At 40.3% G+C, this 20,922-nt stretch overlaps 1 protein-coding gene across 1 annotated transcript in view; it reads right to left on the reverse strand.

Moving 5' to 3' along the window:
• Positions 1-20,922, reverse strand: part of COL6A6 (collagen type VI alpha 6 chain) — a 63,455-nt gene that overhangs the window by 17,602 nt on the left and 24,931 nt on the right. Inside the window, exons 12-25 of the mRNA XM_063147597.1 lie at positions 19,301-19,393; positions 19,111-19,164; positions 16,958-17,029; positions 16,823-16,849; positions 14,555-14,599; positions 14,394-14,447; positions 13,569-13,631; positions 11,236-11,301; positions 9,415-9,468; positions 7,037-7,072; positions 5,864-5,926; positions 4,028-4,090; positions 2,092-2,154; positions 174-236 (exon numbers count right to left, since the gene is read on the reverse strand). Of these exons, the coding sequence (XP_063003667.1) occupies positions 174-236; positions 2,092-2,154; positions 4,028-4,090; positions 5,864-5,926; positions 7,037-7,072; positions 9,415-9,468; positions 11,236-11,301; positions 13,569-13,631; positions 14,394-14,447; positions 14,555-14,599; positions 16,823-16,849; positions 16,958-17,029; positions 19,111-19,164; positions 19,301-19,393 (816 nt within the window). The remainder of the gene's footprint in view (positions 1-173; positions 237-2,091; positions 2,155-4,027; positions 4,091-5,863; positions 5,927-7,036; positions 7,073-9,414; positions 9,469-11,235; positions 11,302-13,568; positions 13,632-14,393; positions 14,448-14,554; positions 14,600-16,822; positions 16,850-16,957; positions 17,030-19,110; positions 19,165-19,300; positions 19,394-20,922) is intronic.

The raw sequence follows: 20,922 nt of genomic DNA on the forward strand, positions 1-20,922 counted from the left end.
AACAGAGGACAACAAAACATATTTCTCTTCATTTCCTTACAAGCTTTGCTTTTTATTTCGAACCATATGAAGAGCAGATCAGCTAAGTCCTTCTCCTTAGATAAATTCTCTTGCATTGCAAAAATATTAATAAGAATAAAACTGGAATTTAAACAAAGGGATAAAATACAAACCCTCCTTCCACGGAGTCCAGGTGGTCCTTTCTCCCCCTTCATCCCAGGATCACCAGACTCTCCCTATTAAATGAATACAAAATTTATACTAAAGTTGAGAGGTGTTCCAAGTCATCACCAATGCTGTGTAAGTAACAACACAGCTGAAATCAAACCTGTGACAATATGCTAAAAACCTGAAACAACATATATCAACTTAATGTGAACGTAGTAAGAAATCAGATCTGTGGAGTAAAACAAATACCTTCTGGTTATGAAAATAGGAGCTATCATATTTTCCCCCACATGTGAATGAAAAGAGGCTTTTCACACAGATTGGGGGGAAAATAGTTTGGTTATCTTTGTGTCATGTGATAAATATATCTGGAAAATAACTTCTGACCAATTCCAGAGCATGTCTGTTCTATGCATATAAAAGATTTCTTAGAAGACTGCTGAGGATTGGACAGAGACTTAAATTAGCAGCTAGGTTTGAATAAATGATTTTAAAAGTGAACATGGAAGGACAGAACGAAAATGCATAGTGCTCTGGCAGTCAGTTTCATTTCTGTACCCAGGCTGTCTGTCTTACATAAGCAAACCAATTTCTGTGTTTAAGCATAGCGTGGGTATGACAGATGTGTATCACTAACTACCTTCAAAAGAAATATGGAGACACTTTATTGTTAACTTTTTGTTTAATTGGTTTGGTGTTTTTTTAGAAAAGCTATTTTGATCATATTATTTGACAACTTTATTTTATCCTGCTGTTTTCCTCCATGCTGTCAGATGGGAACTGATAGCAATGGTGAACAGCCATGTAAGTGAGAGCTATTATTATCCTTTGTTTCAAACAAAGAGAAAAGGTAAACACTTCGGTGCTAGAATAGCTATGGCAAGTAATTAAATGAGGATGTCACACAGGTAACAAAAAAATCTGTTCCCTCAAAGATCATTAACAGATTTTTTTAGAATATTATTTATTTATTTATTTATTTATTACATTTATATCCCGCTTTTTTTCCTCCAAGGAACCCAAGGCGGCATACATAATCCTCCTCCTCTCCGTTTTATCCTCACAATAACAACCCTGTGAGGTGGGTTGGGCTGAGAGTTTGTGACTGGCCCAAAGTCACCCCAGTGGGTTTCCATGGCCGAGCGGGAACTAGAACCTGGATCTCCCGACTCCCAGTCCAACTAGCCACTACACCACACTGGCTCTTTAATACGGTGCTGTATCACAAAGACCAATATTATATTCTTCTATCCTTTCAATTTGGTGGGTTTTTGTGTGGTGGGAAGGAATGGCAGAATCAATCTATTTCCAGTCCATGTCAGTTTCACAGGTGTTCATCCATAAATCTGTCCTGTCATGTTTCCTCTTTAATCTGTGATTTAAACAAGCAAACAAAAACATGCCTCTGCACTAACATTTGTATTCAAATACTATTTGAATGTATTTTCTTACACAATATGCATTTCTAAAGGTCTTTTCTAGCAACGTATGCATTTCTAAATATATTTTATCCCAAAAATATGCATTTGGTACATTTTGATTTTGAGCTGAGACCTGTGTTCCAGTTCCCCCATTAGTCCAGGAGGTGAAGAGCAGGACAGTTTGCTTTGAAATGCAAACCAAATAAAATCCTTAAGCATTCATAGTTGAGCGGTTGCAATATTGACTTGGACATATTTAAGACGACATTGACTCCCCGCCCACCCCGCACACAGTATCACATTGTAAGAAATTTTATTGTGATTATTTTTATAACCAAAGACATAACTGGAGGAGCAATGACATGTGGTCTGAAAAATTGTAACCCCCAATGCACCCTTTCCCTGGCTGGCCAAATGTCAACCTTGTCATGTAACCTTTTACCTAACACAGCTTTTTAAGAACACAAAGTAAAATGTGCTGCAAGGCTGTGAAACAACATACCTTATTCCCTTTGGTTCCCCAGTGCCCAGGAATGCCTGTGGGACCTGCCACTCCAAGGTAACCCTGAAATAAAACAAGGCGATAAACAAAGCAATTCAATATTGTACGCCTGGAATTTTATTAGATCACATGTAATTTTTCATAATGTTACTATTAAAATTCACTGCCAAAGTCCATGTTTTAGGCATGAAACCAACATAACTTCCTGTTGGGAAAAGTTTCACCTTTTGAGTTTCTGCATTTCCTGCAGATGTTAAAAGAACTTGGAATGGTAGGGAGAAGCCAATCCTCCAAGGACTATTCTAAAGTAGCTATAGCTCAACATAATATTCCATCACTAGAAGGAATATACTGGATAATTGTGAATGTGTCAATTGAAAATTATGGAAAACACTAGGGCAGGGATCTAGAGAGGCCTGCTTGCCCACCTCCCTCCCTCCCTTGTCTGCAAAGTGCTTTTGTTTCCTTCCAGTGTCAGTTCTTAATGTCTTGTAGGATCCTGCTCTGAAGGGCTCCTGATCTCGAAGGGCTTTGCAGGAGTGTTTTTAGGGCTGGCCCTACCATGCAGCAGGGTGACGCGACTGCTTCAGGCAGTACCAAAAGACGGAGGCAGGATTTGGTGCAGCAAGCAGGGTCACCTCTTACACTTAGCACCCCCCTCAAAAAAAAAGAGGAAACCATCAACAAAAAGAGGACAAAATAGGGTAGAGATTTGCAACAAATGTGCATGTGCTATTTTATATGAATTTAGAAATACTTACTATAATTTAAATTGACCATACTGGGGAAGACTGAACCTGGTGCCCATCAGCCATGAATGATTTGGTTCAAGGTCCCTGTTGTCCTTTCTTATAGTTCTTTATTTTTAAACTAGATCAGGATTAGACAGCCCTTCAAAGAGAAGGCTGCCATTTTCGCTGTAAAGTAACACAGATGGCCACACTAACAGCAATATATTTTTTAAAGTGCTGGCCCTGCCATGAAGTGACAGTACTATTTGGGCTGTACTTCAGGCAGCAAAATGTCTTGGGCTGGCACTGGGTGTGAGAGGGGGCTGCTGTCAGAAGCAGGGGGAAGGGGATGAAAAACACACCATACACTTGAGACATGGAGCCCTTTGGGTCTACGTATATTAACTTCCTTGTTATTTTGATCTGATTTAAAGTGTGGTTGGACTGCAGTCCCCATCAGGCCTAGCAGCATAGCCAATGGTGAGGACTAGCAGAAGTTGTTGTGCATCAACATCTGGAGGCTGTCGAGGAAATCAAGCTGGGTGGTTCTTTTACCTATGCCCACAGGTATAGGAAAATGGCTCTATAAATCCTTAGCTCTATAAATCATAAGATTCATGGCTTCCTGCGTAACCAAAACATATTTTTAAGACTGCAACTACTTTCACAACTCATAGCTGATGTTGAAATCATGTCACAAGACGGTGTTGACACAGGTAGCTAGAGGGTGGAGTAAGATATTTTCAAGGCAAGCTAACCACAAAAGGAAACAGACAGAGATTTGGTTGCTGTAACTATTGCAATACCCATTTATGTATTGTTTTTCTAGACAGAGAAGTACTTACACTCTGTACATGCCTAAATGCCTTGTTTCTCATTGGTTATTGTATTGCAGAACTGTATTATGATTGGTGGGAAGGTTCTGCCATTGAATCTGAGGGGAACTGACCCTATAAATATGTTAGCCTTTCCTGAAATTATTGGGCAGCTCCTCAGGTCTTCTGAGACTGTCACCTTGCAGCGCTGCTCGTAATAAACCTTCTAAAGAGAGAGAAATTGTGTCTTGAGAGTCTGCAACCACTACTCAGCGAACCACGAGGACCCGCCCTTTCGGGTCCCACCACAAGGCCCACCTATAAAGGCTACAAAACAGAATGGAAATTTGGAAAAAGAAGTAAATAATATTTCTGTTGCATGTTACATACTGGAAACCCCTTGCTTCCTTGATTTCCTTTCATTCCATTCACTCCTCGAATTCCTCTTTCACCCTAGAAGCATATTTCACAAAACAGAGAATTTAGTTAAAATAAATCATGCATACACATAGAGTGACCATGTATTTCTCCTATTTTCTATTTACTCTTTAAAGCTACTTAGGTCCCTGATATCTCTGGGCACTAGAGTTCTACCATCTGTACTAGAGATAATGAATAGAAATGTCTTAGCCCTATGCCAGAATGCAAATTCCCTTTAAAAATGTGGAAGCAAATGCTGAGGCAAAGTGCAGAGCCTGTTTTTTTCAACTGGGTCTTTAGGAAGAAAAACATTGAGCAATTTCATTGTGGATATTTTAGTCTTTAACTTAGATCTGTCATTTCCTTGTCTGAAACATGCTCTACGTCGATAGTTTCTGTGTTTGTGCAATTTAATTTTCTTTCTTCCAGGAACTTTATGCTTTGTGAGCTCATAGTTATGAGTGTTTTAGAACTCTAAGCTAAAACATCACTCAGTTCAAGGGCTGTAGTGGTGAAAACAGAACTTGCTGGAGGGACAGACAGATTTGTTAAATTAGATTCTGCTCAGTTTCTCATTTTGCCAACATTAAAATTGTTCTATGCAGTTTCCACGTCAGTTTGCAATTCCCCCACCCCCGTAACCAAGGTCCTCAAGAAACTTTGTATGTATCTTCATGTACATTTCTCCTAATATTCACATTTGGACTTTTTCTCATGTACTCATTTTTTGCAAGCACTTTGCCTAATGTAATGTAGTTTGTGTGCACCGTTCTCGAATAATATATGCATTTTTGGGTGTACATTTTCCTATTATATGCTCTTTTGTACTTTTCTTTTAAAATGTGAACTGCATCACCAAATTTGGGAATGTGCAAATACCACTGTATAACTGTGTTCCAGTTCATTGGTAAGTTTGAGAGGTGAGGATTTCGTAAGTTCACCTTAAAACGCAAATTGAATGAATTGATCATCTATCCCCATCCTGCTGTTTCCGTCAAGAAGCTGAACATTTTATTAAAACACTTGGTCTATTGACCTGACTAGGAGCAGATACTATGGAGGTTAGAAAAATCCAGCATTCTGAAAGAGTATTTCTGTCTCCTCAAAAGAGCACCTCTATTTTGGAAGAGGAGAGAATCAATCCATGGAGGGTATGTGGCAGGGACTTAAAAGGTAGTGTTACACACACACACACACACACAGAGAGAGAGAGAGAGAGAGAGAGAGAGAGAGTATCTGCATTCTGGAATGTCTACGGAGGGCTAAAATTGTTCTACATATGCTGAGAAGTTTTGATCAATATTTAGGTCAAGTGAAAACTAGTATTTGCTCAACAAACACACAATACCGGTACAGAAAGAAAAAGACATGTCACTAAGGAGGTACAATTGAGACAGCTGTATGCAGAATATGGTATTGTGCAATTACCTCCCAGCCAGAACCTCCCAGCCATTCCATCCCTCCCAGCCAGAAGTATTAATTATTTTAAACCAACATCTCTATGGATTTTGGATTGCCGTTCACCTGGTGGCAACTTTATTTCCGGGTCACCATTGACAGTCTTAACTTGGGCATTATTCAAGAACCGGCTATTTAGGACAAACCAAATACTTCATGGAATTTTCACATGATCGAGCTATTAAGCTAAGAAAAATCTTGTGGAAACCCTATGAAAATGTATTCGCAAAATTGTGACTTCTTTTGTTTCAAAATGCACAGTTTTTCAGCAAAGACTCCCTCTCGGCACCTTGGCACTTCCAGTCCAATATCTCTTCAGAAATAAACCTGAACAGTTTAAATGATGACCTGTGGACCTTTAAATCCTCGTTGTCCCGGAACGCTACTGGGGCCAGGGGATCCTCTTCTTCCCTGTGGCAACAAAAACAGTGCTTAAAAGTTACATTCATAAGAAATGGGATTAACTAGGGGCCAAACTAGATGAGATGATGGAGGTTTGTGATCAAATCTTCCCTGTCTTCAATATTTTTTAAACAACTCCTGGACTCCCCAACTTAGAAGATGCGTGTGGCACAGAGTTGAGAATATCCTTTCCCCCCATGCTTTCAGATGAAAAACAGCACACACGTACTAACGCACACACGTACTGTTTGCCCTGTTAGCAAAAAAGGACAGATCCTACGTTCTTCAACAAACCATGGTTAAAACAACAATGGCTTAGCTTTACATCCCAAAGCAGCTATTGGCCCTGTTCAGAAGACACCTTAAACCACACCTTTAACCACAGTGAATAAGGCTTTGTGCACATTTTTGTAAATGTGCACATTTTTATAATGTAGATATTTCCCCTATTGAATAAAGCATTTTTGCAAATGTATGCGCTTTTTAAAATAATGCACACATTTTTGTATGCCCCCTTTTTTTCTTTTTTGTGAACTGCATTGCAAACTTCAGAAATGTGTGGATTTCAGTAGCAAACTGCAGTCCATGTTCATGAATCGTGTTCTATGAAAACAAATTCCATTCTAAGTGGCCATTGAAAAGGATATTTTTACATTTTACAATTCAATTACCACCCTTAAGAATAAATCAGAATATGTGACTCCATTTATCCTCCATCCATGAAATGGTTGAGTGAAAATCAATAAAACAATGAAGAAGGATGACCTCCCCACCCCACCTTTACTAACAGAGACATCTGGAAAAATATGACAGTGTAGGCATGCATATGAAAGTGTTGTGCAACATGACAGTTGTGCTTCAAAAAAAATTGCATCCAATTATCATCTAGTTATTGACCAATTCATAGATAGTTTTTCTATATATATTCCTTACAGTTCTTTGCATCTTGTTAGATATTTTACAGTTATATTAAAATAAACAGAACTTTTAAAAATTAGATGGCTTTTGTGGGCATTTCAGGAGGTGTCTATTTTGCCTAAATTATTTATAAGAAAACCTAACATATTGTCATCATGATAAGATAGTACCTCTAGAAATTAAGAAAATATTTATACACACCTCAGGGCCTTGATGACCTCTTTGACCTTGGTGTCCCTGAGATAAGATAATTACAAAAAGTTAAAAAAATAGTACCAACCCTTTAGACCTCATGTTAATAGGACTTATTATCAGAACTTACAGCTCATCCTTATGCATCTTTACTTGGGAAAAGGTAGGGCTTACTCTCAAGTAGGTATGCATAGGATTGCAGCCTCAATGTGCTTCTCTATAGTTCTTCAGATAAATACACTCTCATGGTTCACACGACACACTAAGCCACAGTGGATAAGCATTTTTTGAGTGAAACATTATGGCTTAGCATGTTGTGTAAACCATTCCTAACCATGGTGGCTTATTGTATTTTATCTTGTACACTGCTCTGAAATTTTGAATGGGGAGCAGTATATAAATATTGTAAATAAATAAATAAATAAATAAATAAAAATAAATAACCATGATTTAAACCTGCTCACTAATAATCTGCTGAAAAAAGTTAGAGACCTAACCATGGCTTAGCATGTTGTCTGAACAGGCCCACTGAGAATACAACCTATACATGTCTGTTCAGAAGTCCCATTAAATTCAGTGAGGCTTACTCCCAGTTAATGTAAGTGGTTATACAATTGCAGCCTTAGAGGGCTTTGGCCGTTTCTACACCTGCCTTTTTTCCAGGGATCATCCCGGGATCATCCCTGTGCATGCAAATGATACACAGGGGATACCAGGAGCAGGCAGGGACGACCCCTCCATTTCCCTGGGCTAATCCTTAGGTGTAGAAAGGGCCCATGTCATGTGATCTATTTAAATTTATGAATGCCTTAGAAAAGCACCAAAAAGAATGGATGTGCCTACTACTTAAATTGCAAAACATCCATACCTGTGATGACACTTATACTAACATTCCAAGGATAAAACTCTTAACAGGCTAAAGATGACATCTACCCTGGAGGCCCCAGTTATGCTTGCACAAGGCGAACGTCCCCTGTTCCCCTGTCATGTTCCCATGTCCCATTTGGAGTTTTCCCATTTGCATTAGCAAGACCAATGGCCCTGCAGCAGAAAAGGCACTTGACCAACCTATGAAAGAGCAAGAGCAAGCCAGTTTGACAAGCCTCTGCTGGTAGAGATTTCAGGGTGAGGATGCCACCATCAAAAATGCCCTGCTCGTTGTATTCATCAAAAGCAAGGTAGTAGCCTGGAGACTTCAGAGTATGGGACGGTTCATATTTAGGGTGACCCTATGAAAAGGAGAACAGGGCTCCTGTATCTTTAACAGTTGCATAGAAAAGGGAATTTCAGCAGGTGTCATTTGTATGCATGCAGCACCTGGTGAAATTCCCTCTTCATCACAACAGTTAAAGCTGCAGGAGCCCTGCCCTATTTTGTATCTGGTTGCTCCACCTATTGTAGAGTCTAGCTATACTAGAGCGACCAGGTACAAAAGAGGGCAGGGCTCCGGCAACTTTAACTGTTGGGATGAAGAGGGAATTTCACCAGGTGCTGCATGCATACAAATGACACCTGCTGAAATTCCCCTTTCTGTGCAACTGCTAAAGATACAGGAGCCATGTCCTCCTTTCCATATGGTCACCCTAAATTGAGCCAATGAAGTCCTCATAATATGTTTGGGTGCAAATGCTATGCATGTTTAGTCAGAATAAAAACTATAACAAAAGTTGTAGGCCTTTTTCTTTCTAAATGTGCAAAGGATTGCACCTTTTCCTATGTTTTCCCTAGTCCTTTTCACTCCTTTTCCCTTTACACTAATGCAGTCATGTGAAAGTCAGAATGAGGCCATGTTTGCTGGCCTGCTATTCCTGCCCACCACCCCATCCACACTTTGTGTGGAAGGCCTGAAGCAAGGAGTCTCCTCTACATATCTACTTTAGACCTCATACCCCAACACAGCTCCCAGAAGGATTCTCAGTAATTCAGTTCAAATGTTTCCAGAGCATAAATGACAGTGTTGAAAGCTCTGCTCTCCAAAAGAAGGCACACCCTAATGGTGTCAGTGGCTAAACTCCCACCGATTCTAGTGGGACTGGATTGCATGAAGTGATTTTTTTTAAAAAAAAAAATGCTATGACCGTACTACTCTGCCTCAAGCCATTTCCCGGAACTGTGTGACAAAGGTTTAAAGGCAGGTGAGAATTGTTTCACACAATTCTCATTTAATTACACTTTATATAAGTGTAATTAAAATATGTTGAAACTGTTTTTTATTGTGGTTTTTATTGTTGAAGAGGAAGACTAGGGTTGATTGCTCGTTTGTGCCTACTGCCAGAAGTAGAACTGAAGATGGTTATCTCACAAAGTCGCTGTCAGCCTTGGATGACACCATGAAATTCTTTGACAGGAAAACACAATGGCAGCATCTTCTTTTCTTTGATTCTTACTCTGATTCCTTGGGAGCCTGGAAATCCTTTGCGGCCTGTTGGTCCGTTCTCACCCTGGAGACAAAACACTGCATTTTAATTTGATTATTAATTTGCTAGTTTTTGCATTTTCCCAAGTTCACGCCATATTATTCTCTTAAGGAGACAAATATTGGACACTAGAAAAATGTGTATTGTGATATTATTTATGGAATACATGCTGGCAACTGGTTAATTAGCACACATGTTTATTGTAACTGTCTTGCAGTACCAAAGGACTGGAAGATGGCCAATTTTCAAAAAGGGATCCAGGGGGGAATCCGAGAAATTACAGGCTGGTTAGCTTGACATCTGTTCCAGGTAAATTGGTTGAAAGCATTATTAAAGACAAAATTAGTAAGCATATAGAAGGGCATGTCCTGCTGAAGAATCAACATGGTTCTGCAAGGACAAGCCCTGTCTCGCTAATCTAGTAGAATTCTTTGAAAGTGTCAACAAACATGTAGACAGGGGTAACCTGGTGGACATTGTTTACTTGGACTTCCAAAAGGCTTTTGATAAAGTCCCTCACCAAAGATACGTGAACAAGCTTAGCAGTCATGGAATACGAAAAGGGGTCCTCTTATGGATCAGTAACTGGTTAAAGAACAGAGAGCAGAGAGTAGGAAGAAATGGTCAATTCTCCCAATGGAGGGAAGTAAATAGTGGGGTCCCACAGGGATTGGTATTGGGACCAATTCTTTTCAACTAGTTCATTAATGATCTGGAATTAGGAGTGAAGTGACCAAGTTTGCCAATGGCACCAAATTATTTAAGGTTGTTAAAACACAAAGAGATTGTGAATGGGATTGTGAAAGAGATCTCTCCAAGCTGGGAGAGTGGGCATTCAAGTGGCAGATGCGGTTCAATGCAAGCAGGTGTAAGGAGATGCACGTTGGGGGGGGGAACCCAACAACTTCAGGTATAACCTAATGGGATCTGAGCTGGCAGTGACCAAACAAGAAAGAGATCTGGGAGTTGTGGTGGACAGCTCCAAGAAAATGTCCACCCAATGTGCAGCCGCAGTAAAGAAGGAAAACTCCATGTTAGGCAATATAAGAAAAAGAATTGAGAATAAAACTGCTAGTATCATACAGCCTTTATACAAATCTATGGTGCGACCACACTTAGAATATTGTGAACAGTTCTGGTCACCACACCTAAAAAAGGTTATTATAGAATTAGAAAAAGGGCAGAAAAGGGCAGTTGTCGCATCTCCCCTATGAGGGAAGGTTACAACAACTGGGATTGTTTAGCTTGGAAAAAAGGAGTTGAGCCAATGGCTTCACAAAAATGGTGACTTCTCCCAAGAAATTTTAAGTAAGAAAGGTGACATGTTGGAGGCATCCTGGAAGGCAGCGCCAGGCATAAGGGGCTGCAAAGAAGAAAAAGTGAAGCTCTTTGGGGATCAGGAGACTTTGCGGATGCCTGAGGCAATGGAGTTGAACAAGTGAAGCTAAATTACAGGCAGGCTGTGTTAGGAATCAGGACGTAAGAGCAGAGAGAGGTAAAGGGGAGCAGCCTTTCTCCTGCCTTATGCCATGTTCCTTCTTGGAAAACAGGCTGCTGTGATGCAAAGCATTGGAAATGTGTGAATTGAGCGATGCCATGCAAAATGGTGGTTTCTATCCACACAGAGAAAATCATAACCTGTTTGCTATGGACAGGCAGCTGGACAGAAGGGCTTGCCAGAACTATATCATGCACAAACATCACCCATTTATTATATTATATTTCTATGGAAACTATTTTTCATAAATGAGTGAAAAATAAAAAAAACATAGCATGAAAATAGCAGGTTACCTCTCTTCCTCTTTCCCCTTCTAAACCTCTTGGTCCTGCTACTTTATTATCTACCCCAGGATTACCCTAGATGCAAAGAGAAAAGGTATGTTAATGTTGCCTGGTTGTTATGACATTTTTCATTAAGGAATGAACATCTGCAAACGTTTTTACAGATGAGTATACTAGGATATTTCCATTAAAAGACTGCACCAATGTAAGCTAAATCACTGGTAAAGAATCAGCCGTATAAGATATCAGTGATACAATTCAAACTGACTGTAATGAATTCTCTCTCCTGCCACCCATACATAAAATCCAATGAATAATACTGAAATCTCAGGCACAGGGTACCTGCCCAAGGTACAAGAGGGCTGTAAATATTCTGGGCAAATATTAGAGGTACAACAAACCAAACGGGCAGCAGTTGAACAGAGAACAAGACTAAACAATGCTAAAAAGCACACAACCACATATAAGGAATTGTTTTATACAACACAAGTAAAAAAATTTATAAGACAAATAAGTCAACTAAGTGGTTTTTCACAAGTCTGGTAGTTTTAAACAAAATCATTAGGTGGATTCTTTATAACACAGTAAATAACCAAGTTGTTTTTCATAAGTCTGATAACAGGCATCCGGTGTTTATCCTGTTTCGTCATGCACTAGACTTCATAAAAAAAACAGTTCCATTATCTGTAAAATCAATAAACATATGCAAGACTTAAATTGAATAACATTCAGGGTAACATCATTATCTTCAGAAAGCATCAAGATTCCTACTGATTTTGTATAAAACTACCAGACTTGTGAAAAACCACTTAGTTGACTTATTTGTCTTATAAAAAACTTTTACTTCTGTTGTATAAAAACAATTGACCTTGTATGCAGTTGTGTGCTTTTTAGCATTGTTTAGTCTTGTTCAAACATTAGAGGTGACACTAGATAAAGAGATAGGTAGGCAGACAGGCAGACAGACAATAAATGGGTGGATATCCTTTGTTTTGACACCTACCTTCTGGAATCACTTGTTGCAGGAGGAGTCAACAGTTACATGTATCTTCTTTCCTCAGGCATTTACCAATCACTAAATACTGTGTCTTACTGCCTTGGATGTTAAGCATTTTTGATGTTTCATATGTATTCAGTGTAATGTTTATTTTGCTTTATTTGTTCCTAAACCATTTCAAGATCTTGGATAGGGAAGGGTGAGAATTTCGTTTCAGTTCATTTTTTCTAAGAATTTACCAACATTTGCAAAATTCTTCATACTTGGGATGGAAAGAATTTGGAAGAACAGAAAAATGTTGGAGAAACCAAAACTATTAAATCCATTCATCCAGGCCCAGAGCTTAGAATGCCTGGCCCTTGAAAAGTCTGGGTTTGAATCTTGGTGTATTTAACCATGTTTGTGTTTCAAAATGAAAGTGGCCATCACTTTTCTCTGACAGGCTCCTCATCTTTAATACCTACATGGCAGGCAGGTACAACATGGTTCTCTCCACATTGAGAATAGCTGTACATACCGAATTTGGCCAGTGCGAATGGATGAGAATTTCATTTCAGTTTGTTTGTTTGTTTGTTTATTAGGATTTATCGAAATTTGCACATTTCTTCATGTTCCAGTCAGAAGGAACATAAAGTTTTGAAAAGCTGAATGTGGGAGAAAGTGAAATGGACAGTTTCCTCCATCAGTAGATAATAAGCAGTCTATGGCCACAGCTAGACCTAAGGTTTATCCTGGGATCATCCAGGGTTCACCCCTGCCTGAGCACTGAATTCCCTGTGTGTCACCTAGATGAACAGGTTTGACCCCTGGATGATCCAGGGATAAACCTTAGGTCTAGCTATGGTCTATGACCCTGTTCAGATGACACACTAAACCATGGTGGTTAAGCATTTTGAGTGAAATATTATAGGTTAGCATGTTGTGTGAACCATGACTTAGCATGTCATGTGAACCATTCCTAACCATGGTGGCAACATAACCATGGTTTAAATAGGCTCACTAAGCCATGGTTTCACTGCTAACCCTTTTGCAGCTAACCCTTGCTTCAAAAGGGTTAGTGGGCTAACCATGGCTTAGTGTGTTGTCTGAACAGGCCCTAGAGAGGGGGGGCATTCTCTCTCTCTCTCTCTCTCTCTCTCTCACACACACACACACACATGCACACACGCAAATACAGATACACACACACTATACAGATATAGATACACAGCAGTAGCTAGGATGGGATGGCCCTCACAGTATTCTGGCTCACTCTGCCTCCACTGCACCAGAAAGCAGAGTGCAAAAACCAGGGTAATAAGCACAGAATGGGTTTCCCTCCCACTTGCCTCTGGAAAAAACTTACAGGATCTCCTTGAAAACCCTTCTCACCACGTTCACCAGGGATTCCCCGTGGTCCTGGGCTTCCCTTTAAAGAATAAGACATGCGAGGGAGGTTTAGAACAAAAAACATAAGATAGCAATCTTCATTTTGTGTGACTGATATTTTTAGGCAACTGGTTTCTCTTTCACTTCTGATGTAGGCCCAATGAAAATATACATTTTCCAGGGTTGTGAGATTAGGCGCAATCCTTAGAGAGGCTCACCCTGCCACTACTTTGATGTCAAGTCCATTTTTCAGGCTAAGACCACTTTATTCTCTTGAGCATCGTAACTTTTTCCGCTGTTCTGCCATTTGCAGTTTCAATTCATTGGGTATTCATTTTATGACTTCTGTTGAATCCTGGTATTTTTATTGTACTTCTGTTCTTACTGTAAAGCTTCCCTGGGAAAGTTTTTTTCAAGGGCAAGGTACCATTTCCTCTTTTTCCAGTGTTCCGGCTCAGTGTGCTATCATTTATGTAGCCAAAATTACATCCCACACAAGGGGAAGTATTGGCAGGGTTGGTGGGGGGGGGAGTGGGGGGCACCCCAAGATTTGCAGAAGTACAAAAACTCTTTAGAAAAAACTCCACTAATTAGAGGGGGAAAGCCAAAACAACCCAACAAGGACTGAGCATGCTCAGTGGCCACAGAAAGCTGACTGTCTGTTTGAGATGTCAGGGAGTGGGGGATGGAAAAGTGGGGAGAATGAATGGAGCGAGTGGCTAGAATCTTGAACAGGAGCACTTCATGCTGCAAGATTTTGTTGCTGGTCCAACTTGTAAATATCTAAAATGAGTAAATTTACCTGATAGCCTTGGTCACCGTTTTCACCTTTAATTCCTGGAAGACCAGAAGAGCCCTTGAAGATAAAATTAATTTTAAATACTGTATGTGATTTACTCAGGGTTTTTTTTTTATGTTTCACTAATTCAAAACAGGTCACTGAAAAGAAAAAGAAGATCTTACAGGCTCTCCGATAACACCATCAATTCCTTTCTCTCCTTCATTTCCCTGCAAAAAACAAATAACACCAGTAGTCATCTCCCACGTTCATTACTGTATCAAATATGTGTTTGTCTAGCTGCTTCTTGATGAGAATCTTTAAAAACATATGTAGCCTAATATTTTCCCCACTTACTTTTCCCTTCTATTGTGATCTGATTTTGGGGTGGTGTTCTTCTGTGTTTAAAGGAATTATACAGTCCAGCAGACCACTGAAACCAGTGGTGAGTAACTTCTGTCCTGCCTCTAGATCTTTTGGCTTACAACTCCCATCAGCCCTGGACAACATAGCCAATGGTGAGGGATCATGGGAGTTGTAGGCCAAACATCTGGAGGGCCACAAGTTGCCCACCCCTGTTCCAAGTGTTGGTAACATATTCATATATGCATGTGAGTTAAGAAGTGATGGGGGTGGACTGTAAATATGTTTTCTACCCCGGGCCTGACTTACACAACTAAAAGACTTCAGATCTTCACTCATTGCTATTTATGTACCTAAGGTCTCATTTCTATACTCTTCCAGCTTCCTGTTTCTCACAGTGGCCACCCTGATGCCCCTGGGAAGCCCATAAGCAGGACATGAGGGCAAGAGCTGTGCTGTGGTTCTCCAGTGACTGGCATTCAGAGGCAGTGACTGGCATTCAGAGGCATACTCCATCTGAATATAGCCATCATGACTAAGGCCTTAGCTAGACCTAAGGATTATCCCAGGCACATGGAGGAGTCGTCCCTGCCTGTTCCTGGTATCCCCTGTATGTCATTTAGATGTACAGGGATGACCCCAGGACGATCCCGGGATATAGGCCTGGTCTAGCCATGGCCTAAGACTCATAGAGATTGACCAATGCTCCACAAATTGGTCTAGCCCATCTAAATGAGTGTCCATCACCGCATCTCGTGACCGGGAAAGTCCATCACATTACTTATGTGTACTGCAGTGTGCTTTCTATAACTGGGTCAACATGGGTGATCGCTCTGTTAGAAAACATGTTCTTTCTCCTGTGGGCAAGACCAATTGAAGCCCCAAGGAATCAGCCAGCATGCAAGAGTGGAAGCGAACGATATTTATTCAGCTGTTTACAAACAGGATATGGAAACCATATGGCACTCCAGACAAAGGGCATAGGGTGTGGTCACCTTTTTTACCTTGGAGTAAACAAGACCCCTATGGTCAGTATTTTTTTCTTCACTTTTCACACTGCGCATGTGTCCCTCTGTTATCTGGTCCAAGTCTATGCTGACTTGCTCTTCCTGCCTGAAGAACAATAGCTGTATTCTAAGTACATGTCTTGCTCGCTTAGAGCTAATGGCGTCTAGCCTAAATACGTGACTTGCTCACTTAGAGCTAATGGTGTTTAGCTCTTATAGCTCGGGATAGATGAAACTGCCCGTTTTGCTGTCTCCTGCATTTGATTTTTGTTTAAATCTTAAATTCTGTGCATTCTTTCATGAAGAAATGTGAGGGTTTGGGTTAAGTTCTCATCAAACCATAAACCAAATGAAATTCTCACCCATCTGCACAGGGATTCAACCAGTGGAGGCTGGTAGCTCCAATGTCAGTGGGCAGAGAATCCGCTCCGGGTTTCAGCCAGAACCGTTCAGAACTCTTAATGAGCTATCCAAGGTGCTGAACCTATTTGGGGGAATAGGCTTCAGCACCTTTAGAGTTCTGACTACTTCTGACTGAAACCTGGAGCGGATTCACCACCCCACTGTCATCGGAGCCACTAGCCTCCACTGGATTCAACCCAGACTTTTAAGAACTAAGCACTCAAAGGCCTCTGCCTAAATAGACAAGTCCCTCAGTTTTGGTTTCTCACCCTTTTGATTTTTATATTTTTAAGTCCTTCTCATCATGTTTCCAGAGAATTTGCTAACGTTGGCAAGTTCTTATCTTCATTGGCTACGATTCTGCCACTGCGCAGAGCGGCAAGTTCTTATCAAAACATGAACCAAACAAAATTCTCACCCTTCTCTAGTGGCCACACACTGACTTAATTTTTGAAGCCTCGCACTGTGGGCTTCTTAGATGCAATTAGGATTCCCTTGCAAGAACAAATTAATATTAATCCACAGGCGATCATATTTGATAACAACCTCAGAGTACTATTGCTTTCAGAGATGGCAGAGGGAAGGGGAAGTAGCCTGTGCTGATTTAGATATGATAACTCATTTAAACTTACTCAGCAAATAAAAATAAACATCTAATACTTCTAAAGAAAGTTCCTCTACCTTTCGGCCAATTATTCCTCTCTGCCCCTGAAAAAGATTAGAAGAGCAAATGTAAATGTAAGCTTTATACCCATTATGATCACAGGGAACATTTTGCTAGAAGTTAAAAGTAATGCATTTGTAGCAGATGCATACCTTTGGTCCTCGGTCGCCTTGGCAACCCATATAGCCTTTATCTCCATCTGGTCCTGGCAAACCTCTTGGACCCTAATAATAGCAGCATGATTGTGAAAATGAACGACAATTAAGAACGGGAGGAAAATAAGAACATAGGAAGCTGCTTCATACCGAGTCAGACCATTGGTCCATCTAGTCCAGTATCACTGACACTGATTGGCAGCAACTCTCAAGGGTTTCAGACAAGATTCTTTCCTAGGCCTACCTGGAGAAGCTGGGTATTGAACCTGGTACCTCCTGCATACAAAGCAAGTGCTCTACCACTGAGCCATGGCCCTCTGAACATAGAGGAAAGATTTAGGCACTCAGTTAGGGAAAGACCATGGGTGCCTTTAAACATGAAACCACTGGGAGAGGCAATCCCCAAGTCTGAGCTGAGATGTCACCAGTATGCAGGTAACACACAGCCCTACCCCTAATTTCCATCAGTTACTCCAAGGGAGGCAGTGGAAACCTTGCATTGGTGCCTTAAGACACTTCTGGCATGGATAAGGGCAAATAAGATGCAACTTAATCCAGCTATGATGGAAATGCAGTTGGTTGGTGTGGCGTTACCCACATTTCTATTCCTTAGGTATGTCTGGATGAGTGTGTCTAGAGAGTACGGAATGTTGGACTGAGTGGGTGTGGCTGGTGATGCTGTGGAAAGGGGGGAGGAGTGTATATATGGGGGAGCTGAGTGGTTCTGGGGGTTCAGTTGGTGATTGGGTTTGGAGGATAGATGTGTTTAGCTGTGTGATTTCTTGTCAGGAGTGTGAGGAGTCAGTGAAAATAATATCATAAGGACTAAGGATTGCTATTATTAGATTTGTTACTACCAGTATTCTTAAGAATAGGCAGGAGTTGAATAAAATTTGAAGGGACTAAGAACTGTAAACAACAATAAACATTTCTTTATTTTGCTACCATAAAACCACGTGTCAGTTTGGCTGTGTCTCCTGCTCTATTGGTTCATAAATAAACACATTACATTAAACCTTCAGCCTGCTATATTCACAGAAAAGCCTTTTCCAAAACTCCTTACCTTTTCCCTCTGCTATAAGGGAAAGGTTATACTTTTTTTTTTACCCCTTCCTCAAGTATTTAAGTGGTGGTGCTTAGCCTGAAGGAGGTATATGCTTGTCAAAGCCTTGTGTGTGAAGTGGTGGCGTTGCAATTGGGAATACCACAGATTTGGAAAGAGGGATGTGATGGGTTATTGATGAGGTTGCACTTCCCCTAAAGAAAATAGTGCACATTCTGGAGTTTCTCCTGGACCCAGCACTTTTTATCGAGGTGCAGGTGGTGCCGTTGGTCAAGTGCACTCTGTCTGCCTCTCCATCTGCGACTCTCTCTAGTCTCAAGCTAAGGGCTGAGTTCTAGTCTCAGTCACATGGGGGAAATGAAAGGAAAATGCTCCCCCAAAATCAAATGGTCGATTTCTCAGAATTGGGGAAGGGGGGGGCTTCCTTACCTTACTTTAGACATGGTAAACTGGCTGATGGTTTCTCCTTTTTTTTGTGCTCCTCAAAAAAAAGGGGGGGGAGGAGAGAACCTTTGGGCCATCTTGTCTAAACTAGGGTAAACAAAGCCCCCCCCCCTGAAAAATTCTAGGAAATTCATCCCCCCAGAGAAGCAAAATCTCTCTCCTTCTCAGCCCTGTAATTTCTCAGGCAGTGAATGGCTCCACAGAAATGGGGGAGATATTTGGGCCAAAAAGAGACAAAAACAGAGAGATGTGTAATAACGTGAGGAGACAAAAAATTCTGCAAAATTCTCATGCACATGGTTCTTGTGCCTCTCTCAGTTATGAGGTGTCCAAGGCGTGTGTGAGAGTGTCCTGTTCTTCGTTGTACAATCGTATCTCTGGTGGTCTTTCCAGGTGCAATACTTCAGTTAAAGCCAAAGGGAAGACATTGTGAGTGTAGTGTTCTTGTATGAATCCCTTGTGCAACTACTCACATGATATGGGGCCTCTTTCACAGGGGGGAAAAAACTGATGGGAGGTATATTGTGTCATAGCACTACCTTTAGACACATAGAAGTAGTTGCATGTTCTTTAAATTCTGGCTATAGTTTTGAAACTGTCCTTTTTCAGTTCAGAAATGTATGATTGTAACTTAAAAGCTTACAGGTTCCCCTTCATCTCCTAAATGTCCTGGACTTCCTTTAACACCTCGAAGACCCTGAAATTAAGACCAAGAAGAATTATTAAAATAAATTGTTGTTTTTGAGCATGTGCTACTATAAGACCTTTTCTCTTCTTATATAGTGACTTTCTGATTAAAATCCATAAACAGGATGACAGTTCATCATTCTTACCTCCATCCCATGTCTTCCTTGGTCTCCATCTTCTCCATCTTCACCAATGCATTTGCAATACACACAGCAACATGTTCGTTCAGCAATGTTAGTCTTAGCAAGAGGAGAATGATAAGTACAATTGGTCAAGGTTTTGCAACCTAATTATACAGGAGTACCATATCAATATGACACAATAGCATGAGTTCTCAGCTTAGTTCTTAAGTAATCAATCAATCAATCAATCTTTATTGTTTGTAGCCAATGGCCACGACAACATCATAAAACATTAAAACATTTAAACATTAAACATTAAAACATTAAAACATTAATCTGATTAAAACTGTTGAAACGGTAGGACAAGTTAACACATTAAGCAAAATAGAGCAGCAATAAAACACGTTATCTTAAATCAATGCCATACTCTTTGTTTTATTGTCTACCTTACCCAAGGTCAGAATACAGACCTGCCACAAAAGCTCTCCTTAACTTTAATGCTGCTAGGGCAAATAGGGCCACCCTGTAGCTTACAAAGTTGTCTGTGTCTGCCAGCAACCACCTGATTTTGAACTCTTCCGTGTGGCCTTCAAGGAAGTTTAGAAAGGGGAGGATGAATTTGGTCCGTGATGATTTATAAAGGCGGCAGTGAAGAACATAATGAGCCAAGTCCTCAACTTGGCCTGCTCCACATATGCATAAACACTCATTTACGGGACAGTTACCATATCTCCCCTTCAAGAGTTCCGTAGGCATCTGTTGAAATCTTAATTGCATAAATGCTTGCCTGACAGGGAAAAAGGTTAATTCCTTGAGATATGAAGCCATTTTGTGGTCCTGCTTGAACTTAGGATACCAGATGGCCAACTTACATTTCCTAACCTGTTCAAGGTCGATCCCAATTATGTACTTAAGTACTACTGTCAACTACTGTTTAATATTTTGGTCACAATCCAAAGTAAGTTGGGCCCTATCCAAGCAGGATATTTATTTATTAAATTTATATACCACCCCATAGCCGAAGCTCTCTGGGCAGTTTACAAATATGACACTTTTAAAACCTTTTGAAAATGTATAAGGAGTTTGTCCTGGGCCCCAATAGTTGTCAAAAAACTGTTATAAACTGTTTTAAATTTATTTATTTATTTATTTATTTGCAATATTTATATACTGCTCCCCATTCAAAATTTTGGAGCGGTATACAAGATAAAATAAAATAAAAACAGAGTAAAACACTTTAAAATAGATTTTAAAAGAAAATAATAATAAATTTATTTATTTATTATGCACCTCTCCCTCTGGATCTAGGCTGGGAACAACACCAAACACAATATAATACATAAGATTAGTTAAAAGAGCATATAACGTAACCAAATGTAAATGAAAACAAAGTGAAATGTAAATGTAAAGTGAAATGTAAAGTTATAAAGCAGTAGTGTAGATCCTGCCTTTTTCATGCTGTGGAAACAAATGAGTTAGGCCTTAGCTAGACCTAAGGTTTGTCCCGGGGTCGTCCCTGCCTGTTCCCGGGATCCCCTGTGTGTCATTTACATGAACAGGGATGACCCCGGGACAATCCCGGGATAAACCTTAGGTCTAGCTAAGGCCTCAGAGTGCTTTTCTAAAGATTGTTCGTAGCTGCAACA

This window comes from Elgaria multicarinata, chromosome 1 (assembly GCF_023053635.1).
Source record: "Elgaria multicarinata webbii isolate HBS135686 ecotype San Diego chromosome 1, rElgMul1.1.pri, whole genome shotgun sequence".
Taxonomy (NCBI): Eukaryota; Metazoa; Chordata; class Lepidosauria; order Squamata; family Anguidae; genus Elgaria; species Elgaria multicarinata.